Source organism: Gavia stellata, unplaced genomic scaffold (genome assembly GCF_030936135.1).
Source record: "Gavia stellata isolate bGavSte3 unplaced genomic scaffold, bGavSte3.hap2 HAP2_SCAFFOLD_53, whole genome shotgun sequence".
NCBI classification, from domain to species: Eukaryota; Metazoa; Chordata; class Aves; order Gaviiformes; family Gaviidae; genus Gavia; species Gavia stellata.
This window is the reverse complement of record NW_026776569.1, coordinates 332,616-340,888: the sequence shown is the minus strand read 5'-3', so window position 1 is coordinate 340,888 and position 8,273 is coordinate 332,616. Positions and strand designations below refer to the sequence as shown.

General features: G+C 52.6%; 1 protein-coding gene across 1 annotated transcript; it reads right to left on the bottom strand.

Moving 5' to 3' along the window:
- Positions 1-321: 321 nt before the first annotated feature.
- On the bottom strand, positions 322-4,374 carry LOC132321135 (ubiquitin carboxyl-terminal hydrolase 42-like). Its single transcript, XM_059834708.1, has 11 exons — positions 4,359-4,374; positions 3,553-3,753; positions 3,003-3,113; positions 2,825-2,927; positions 2,610-2,677; positions 2,382-2,452; positions 1,740-1,822; positions 1,366-1,477; positions 892-1,032; positions 576-676; positions 322-475 (listed from the first exon to the last, which is right to left on the bottom strand). Exons 1-11 carry the CDS (start codon positions 4,372-4,374, stop codon positions 322-324), a joined length of 1,161 nt encoding a protein of 386 aa, XP_059690691.1.
- Between the last annotated feature and the right edge of the window lie 3,899 nt (positions 4,375-8,273).

Below are 8,273 nucleotides of genomic sequence, written 5' to 3'. Positions count from 1 at the left end.
TTTCATAGAATCATAGGATCATCAAATGGTTTGGGTTGGAAGGCATCATCTAGTTCCATCTCCCCTGCCACGGGCAGGGACACCTTCCACTAGATCAGGTTGCTCAAAGCCCCATACAGCCAGGCCTGGAACATGTCCAGGGAGGGACATCCGCAACTTCCCTTAGCAACCTCTTCCAGTGCCTCACCACCTCCAGCATAAAGAATTTCTTCCTAACGTCTAATTGAAATCTACCCTCCTTCAGCTTCAAACCGTTACCCCTCGTCCTATCCCTGCGCTCCCTGATCAAGAGCCCCTCCCCATGTTTCCTGTAGGCCCCCGTTAACTACTCTCCTCTACATTAGCCAGCTTCAGATAGCAGAAGAGCAGCAGTTTAGACCTGGGCAGCAGCCTAAAGCCCAGCAAGGAAGGATAAGGACTGACGTGGGGTAGCTCGGGTTTGACAGCACTGAACGACGCAGGTAGTAATTGTCTCCTGTGACGGAAAGAGAAACACTCAGGAGGACGAGAAGAAAAGTAGCAAAGCCAGGAAAAGGAAACACAGTATTCTGAACACAGTTAATACTGCTTATTACCTGACATAGAACAGTAAATAGGCTTGCTGCCTGAGAACTGTGTTGAAGTCACAGGGAACCACAGACGAATCGTCCATCTCGTACCACAGTCCATTGCTGGCCTGCAAAGAAGGCATCGGTATCTGGAGATGAACTGCATGGTGTCTCCACAAAAAGACAGGCAGAAAACTACAGAACCAAGAGGACGCCAAAACCGATCCAACCCGGCCGGTAAGGAGACCTTCCCCCCAAAAGCTTGGCTGCCGGGAACAGTGCCACGGAAGTTGTCTTCCCCAGGGTACGTTTTTCCCTTGTTAGGCGAGAAGTTGCTCTTCACCTTCGTGTAGCAGAAATAGTGTCCTGTATGACAGCTGCCACCGCTGTGCACCAGGACAGCATATAAGGAGTAGAGGAGCGGTTCTCCAGCTGTCTGAGACGTGTATGGCCGAAGATCCAAGTACATGGGATACCCCACAACCTACGGAGAGACCAAGAGGGCTCAGAAATGATCCTGAAATTCGACACGAAATAGCTTTCCAAGACCAGGGGCCAGAGGTTTACAAATACATCTTTTGGGGCTGTTGGAAACTTGGTTTTCCCTAAAGCGATATGTCGTGCTTTGGGTGGCAGGAAAGTGTTCTCAGCCAAAGCAGCTCTGCCGGAGCAGAGTGCATGCTCATCTTCCCACGGGAGCTCTCCTCTCCCCAGAAGGGAACACGAAAATCTCAACATGAAGAGCTTGGGAAAGAGCGCACTGCTTTGGGAAACCTCCCGCTCCAGGGAGAAAGTCGCACTCCAATTGCGTACGCACCTTGCTGATCTTCCCGCCGGTGAAATGGTCAAACCTTTTCAGACACACCGTGAGAACCTTTGGCGCCCGATGGATTGTAAACCTCTTGGAGGCAGCAACCATCTTGTCACACCTGGAATCCAAGCACAGAGCCGAGTGGTGAAACGCAGCCTTAAATGCCCCCTTTTCTCCCCCCAGAAGGCCGAACAAGCTTTCACGTCTCACACGTCCTTCCGCTATTTTAAGGCTATTCAGTTGTCTAAGGCCAGATTAAAACTAAAAGCCGCGTGTCCTTGTTGTGCATCTCACCTAGAGGAAAAGATGACTTACGCTCGATGACATGCAGCACCTTCCCCCAGGATCTAGTATTAATATGTCGTTAGGAATCATCTTACTTGCTACATTTAAAGCAGTTTTCACCATCCAGCTGCTCAGGTTTCACAAAGTCCTCGAGAGCTGCGCTGACCGATGAGGCTGCCTGGAGGAGTGAGAGAGGAGAGCACTGAGCTGAGGGCAACGCCCTCGTCCCAACACTTCCTAGGAGTTGACCAGAAGAGCCAGGTAGCTGACGCTGAGGAGACCCACCCTGAACCCGCAAGCAGCGCCCAGGAGGAGGCCGAAAGAGGGGATTACGCTGAACATTCCCCTCAATTCCACGGAATCCCAGGGCCATCAAGAGCCACCTCTCTGGGGCACCGCACGGTTCAGCTACCGATGGTGTGCAGGGTCATCAATAAGGAAAACACCACAACCCATCAGCCTGGGAGTCAGACGGGTGTGGAGGGAGGGCAAAGGGAAGAAGGATGAGAGCACGTCGAGGCTGCAGAGAGGATAATTCGTGCTTGTCCGGCTTAAAGCCGGCACCTCCAGGGAGACCACTGCCACGGCCTCCCCAGAAGGACGCCTTCCATTCCACTCCCCACCCACCACCAAGCTCTCTTGTGTTTGCCGTCTACGTTTTTAAAGCCAACTGCGTTTATGCTGGAAAGCTACAGGAGCCTTGGGACGTCTGGAAGTACAGTTCCAAACCCTCTTACTTTTATATCCAGAGGAACATCCAGGAAGGTCTCGTAGGCATCAGAAACCGCTTTGCAGCTCAAGCACGTGACTGGAAGGCAAATGGAAATGCTCAGCGATAGAGGGAGTGGACTGTGCGGGTTTACGCTCGGCGTACCTACTACGCCAGTCACAAGAACAGCTGTTGATCACAGGCAGACAGAAGGGCACAGACAATTCCAAGGAGAGCAATAGGTGTGGAAAAGTACCTCTGGATCTCAGAAAACCCCCAAATATTTGATGGACAACGGTAGTTGATTGAGAAGAGATGTCCAAGCTGGAAATAAATGGTAAGGCAGGGAGTTATCTCCTCCAAGAGTTTTACTTTGTCTGAAAGCCCTGGGCGCAGTTTTTCCCTGACGGGAGTACGTCGAGGAGTCCAAAGGGCTGGGGAACATTCAAAAGGTCATTTGCTTGTGCTTACTCGCTGCTTCCACTCAGACAAGCTCTCTGCATGGCATCGACAGTATAGCGTAAGAACTCGTGGGCGTCTTCCTGCATGCCAAGCTGGAAATGTTCTCCTATTCCTAAGAAAGAAGAAGTTAGGAGTTCTCTCCTACGAGAACAGAAGACACCGTGTCAAAGCACCTGAAATGACTTACGCTTGAGGACACTGAGGACAGCCCAAGGCTCGATGGCACTGGCGGAGGAACGCAAGACCATGTTAACGTGCGCTTCCATTCTGCACATCATGCAGAAGCCTAGCTGGCGACCTGAGGAGAGAGAGGAAAGCGATTTGTCAGCTTAGCAAAATATCCGTAGCAACGGGAAACTTAATGGAGAGGAGTTCTACTCTCTTCTCCTAGGGTGACAATGTCCCAACAAGCCCGGGACATTTCTGTGCGTAGAAAACTTTTTTCAGAGGGATGCTAAACTGACAGAAGTTTTGTGTGCCGTAAGCAAAGAGAGTTTAAGCTGCAGGAATAGGGACGGAGACCCGGGGCTAGAAAGAGGTGACTTTCTGAAGAGGAACACGCCTAGGTACGACAAGCGGCTTCTAGGCTTGAGCGTTCAAAGGACACCCGCTCGGGGCGGGCGGGGTGGGGGGTTGACAAAGAAGGGCTGCTTTTCCCCTAAATCAAATTCCAGGTTCTGGGAATCCTCAGGAAGTGCCCAACAGATTGACAAAGAGCTGTTCCTAAAAGTACTCACACGACAAGCTGTGCTCACGAGAGAGCAGGTAGTTGGCCAGAGGGGGTGTGTACGTCAGGCACTGCAGGACGGAGTTGAGGAAGCACGTATTGTGCAGGTTGTGGAGTCCCGCTCCAGCTCTCTGTCGTTGCTGCCAGCCCATGCAAATCTTCTCCGGGGGAAAGAGGATCCTTTGTGGCGGAGCCATTCCCTCGGCAATGACTGCAGGGAAACGACGTTTGAAAGGAGGTGAGACGATACTGTTGCACAAAAGCATATTTCAAAGTCGAGTTCTGTGCAGGAGCACCCAGGACAACCAGCTCTAACCTCCAACACAGAGACATTGGGGGAAGCCTAACGCTGCCATTGAAATTTGCTTGTTAAGAAACAGCTGTGGAAGATAGTCTGTTCCCTCGCTTACGTTGCCCAAAGTCCAACAAACCCACACTCTGATTCCTGTGCCTCGGGCTACCTTCCTTTCCCTCTAGGCTCTTGAATTAGACTATGAGGTCAAGTCTTCCCTTTTCCTGATTGTAACTGGACAAAAACAAGCAAGACCCTAGCACAGAAGGTAACCCTACTGATGTCAGAGCTTTCTATGAGCAATGTCATCTTTCAACATCTTGTACATAGTGGCAGAGGAGTGAGAAAACGCCGTTTCCTGTGTCTAATCGAAAACACCTGGGTAGATCTGGCCACTATAAGGAAACGCCCCAGACTTCACTCCAGGTTGTCAGCACATCAGCTTTCAGGGATGGAGGACCAGCCGTGTCCATCGCCTTTGGGGATTCACAAAGTCCAAGCCTGCTGGGGAAACTGTTACTCACAGGAGTCGTTCCCCATTGCGGCCATCGCTCCTCTCAGGAACAGAGGGGAAAGCTCGGGATGACAAAGGATGTCAGGATGTGCTCGCGGAAGAGAAGACCAGCGCCAATCCCGTCACCTGATCGCCAAGAAATAATTGTAGCTCAACAAAATGATGGAAGAAAACCCCAAAGGAAACTCACAGAACAGCATCCGCCATCAAAACTGTTTCCGTGGTAGTTTTAACTGCTGCAGAGCCGCAGGCTGACGACCTCACCATCACTGTCACGGGGCCCTGGTTCACAGCAGTTCCAAAGGCCCTTTTGAAAGGCTCAAATGTGCGTCATCTTCTCGGAAGAGGACCTGCTGCTGACCTGTTGCCAGCTTTAGCAGCAGAGCCCTCTGGCTCTCCAGCCCACACTTTCCCACCTCGGATGCAGGAGTGACGGACCAGCTTTTGGCCACTACTTTAACGGCTGCCTTTGCCGTGCTCCTTTTCTGCCTTCCTTCCTACCGCAGCAGCCAGGGTGGGCTCCTTGTCATTCTAGGCTGAGCCCAACGCCTCAGACTACGCTGCCCCCACCCCCCACTTACCTATCCCAGGCTACGGTAGAGACATCAGAATTAGCAAATAGGAACTCTACCCATAGCGCATATCTGGCCAGCCCAGAGAGGCCGACAGCTCGGAAGGTATAGACCAGCGGAGACTTTTATCCTGTATCTACCTACTCTGTGATCTGTCCCGAAAGTCTAATCTTAATTACCTTTGAAAGAGGATGGAAGTGGAGGCCAAGTGGGCAGTAAACGATAAATGGTTGGAACAACGTAGCCACGCAAGAAGCAAAGGAAGGAGCCAAGTTATCCCGAAGGTCAGCTCAGCCCAAGTGGCTTTCACTGGCCCGCTTTTCAGGATATGAAGCCCTGGCCTGGTGAGCTCACAAGCAGCGGGCGGGTCCTGCATCACTGCCCCTTTGTGACACGGAGACGCACGGGGACGCACGGGGACTCATGGGGACGCACTGCGGCCACGCAGCCCCTGCAGCCTGGGCACCTCACGTAGCCAGCAGCTGGCAGCCGCTGGGCTTCCCCACACACTGCTGGCAAAGGGCTGTTCGTCCGCCGGCAGAGCTCCCACCTCTTCCCTGAGCCGCACAGCCAGAGGAATAAAAACCTGCCCAGGGCAGTAAGCGTGCCTGTTCACAGCTTTGGCTGGCACATTGGGTTACTGAGAGTTTCTTTTCCGCTCTTCCCAGCTACGGGACTGTGTCCGTGAGACGCGTGCAGCAAAGCACCAGGTCTCTTACGGGTTCCTTTCCAATGAATTTCATCTGCCCCCCCAAGATACAGCCTCAGGCTGACTCTGAACTAGTGCTACCACAGGAACACTCAGCAACTGGGCAGGGTTGACCTTGGCTGGCTGCCAGGCCCCCACCCAGCTGCTCTCCCACCCTGCAGCTCCAAAAACGGTTCAGGAGCGAATTTTTAGCGTCTTCACATTTTCTCCCGCCTCCAGGGTTTGTGAGATTTCTGGCTGCCACACATTTGCCCAATTCCCACTCGGGGTGGCTGGAGGCAGTTTTATTCCCGCCCCGCTTGGCTTATGTAGTTTTGGGCAGTCCTCACTTGGGACGTCTGCTATAACCCCCTGTTCCTGCTCGGCGGGCAGTTGTATTGCTCCTGCCCTGACGAGGCAGCCGGTTCTTATTCCTGCCCTACTTGAACTGTCTGGTTTGGCCCCTGCCCCACCTGGGTCATCTAGTTTCCCCAGTCCTACTCGGGGCCGTTAGTTGTACTCCTGCTCAGTGAGGGCAGGGAGTTTTGCCCCTGCTCCACTCAGGGAGGTTTTCTTCTTTTTATCCTCTACTTGGGGCATCCAGTTTGGCCACAGCCTTGCTCGGCTTTTTCTCATCACGTCCCTCTCGGGACGGCTCTTTGTTCCCCTCTCTTGCTTGGGGAAGCTCTTTTTTCCCCCTTCTCCACGCAGGGTACCTGGATTTACTCCTGCCCTGCCTGTTACGGAAAATCGTAACCAAGAAAACTCCCAAAGCCAAATGACAGTTCAGAAAGCCGACATTGGTTTATTGCTGCGCTGGGTGCATGGGGGATTTCTCCTCCTAGCATGCACACCCGCTTGAAATCATGACAAGTATTGAAACAGTTAGCAAAGTGAGTGACGCCTACCGGTCCCACCCCTTAACTAACTATTGGTTGATACTTTTCTTACGTCATCTTAAAGCGACAGTTCTCTTTTAATTCACTATGCATGCCCAGAGAGGAGGGGGCTTATTTGGGTTGGGGGCGTTTTCTAGCTAGGAGGTGTGGTTTTCGCAGGATAATGAGGCGGGTCAGCCTTCGGACACTGTATTGGCACTCTATTCTATCTTCCTAGAAGTCGTCCTTGTGTTAATGCTTATTGTTAGTTAGTGGAGACAGGTTTTATCTTTAACACGTCTAAATGCCAGGTGCATTCCTTACAAAGTGTCTTCCTTCCGTTCTTTCCATTCTTTTTCACTTATTTTTGACCTTGAGTTTTGAGATGTGCTATATAACATGCTCAAGTGGCTCTTTATGCCCCTGCCCAAATTGGGGTGGCTGGTTTTGCCCCACAACCTCGCCTTCCAGCACAAAGTCAGCTTTGCTTGCAAGCCTCCTCTAGCACCGCTCCTCCAGCTGGCATCTGACATTCCGAGGTGCAAAGTTACCTCACTGCTGAGCTCATTAGAGGGTCAGAGCTCAGGAGCCGGCAGCGCCCGATGCCACCCAGGGAAGCAGAGGACCCCGGCAGCTGGATGTGGGGCAGGGGGTGCCTCTGCCGCTGGCTCCTCACTCATACACTTTAGCCACGGCTTTTGTGCTGGGGCAGAGTGGCGCTCGTCACCCTTCACAAAATGCCACGGCAGGCAGGCTTGGTTGGGTGAAGGTGGCTGAAGAATTCCTGTGTCCTGAGAGTCTCCTTTTATGGAAGGCATCTTGGCCATACCTTGAAACGGCCAGAGCTTTTTCTTACACGACTTTTTAGTATTATTCCTCTGAAGGTTCCTGGGGGGGGAAAGAAAACAGAAAAAAGAAATATGAAAAACCCACAATATATTTCACTGCTGTTATTAGTAAAGGCAACAAGGAGCCTGGCCAGAAGCAGCTGCCAGGGCTTCCAGGCTCTAGGAAGCTCTGGCAGACCTGTGCAGACCGTGTCTGCTCTCGTCAGACACTCTTGACGTTTCTAATGCCAACTTGCAAAGCTATCTGCAGACTTGATCCATTGCCCGTCCCTGCGGTACCTAACAGTGCTGTAGCTGAGATGAACAAGAAGAGCAGTGCTCTGACTTTGCTGTCTTTGTTTACGCCAAAAGCTGCTGCAGCCATCCAAAGCTTGATGCTTTGGGATTGGCTTTCTTCTTCGAGAAGAAATACTCTCTGGGTGCATTCCAAACACACGTTGGGGTCACCTGAGGAGGATCTTCTTGGCCAAGACGTTTTGGCACCTCTGTAGCTCTCTGCAAGTTCAGAGCACAGAAGGAGACCCAACTAGTCTGCGATGCTCCTGCCAGGCACCACAAACTGTTCACGGGCACCGCTGGAGCCCAACGACTTTGTTAAACACGGGAGTGACGATGCAGCCGAGGAGAGGATCTGCCTCTCGGCTGTCGCTGCCTGCTCCTTTGCAGCAGCCTAACGTTTCACTCCAGCATCTCGGTACCGCCTCCCATGCCGTGGGGTCGGAGCACAGAGGAATGATCCGCAACAGGGCAGCAGGAGGGGGCTGCTCTTCAGCCCTCTTCCAAGACTCCTCCTTTCCACCTCTTTGGCCTGGTTTCCAGGTGCTGCTCTCGATCTCGATGTGCTCGCAGGAGGTGGGGCGTCAGCGCCTGAAGATGTGTAGTAGCCTGCGGGCTGCCTGATCTGCCTTACGCCTTCTCCCTCTTCCATGACCTCGTCTG

Coding starts and splice junctions, on each gene's coding strand:
- LOC132321135 (XM_059834708.1), bottom strand. Junction 2,453..2,609: donor GGGTTTTCTGAGATCCAGAG/GTACTTTTCCAC, acceptor TTTGCCTTCCAG/TCACGTGCTTGAGCTGCAAA. Junction 1,478..1,739: donor AACTGCTTTAAATGTAGCAA/GTAAGATGATTC, acceptor CTTGGATTCCAG/GTGTGACAAGATGGTTGCTG.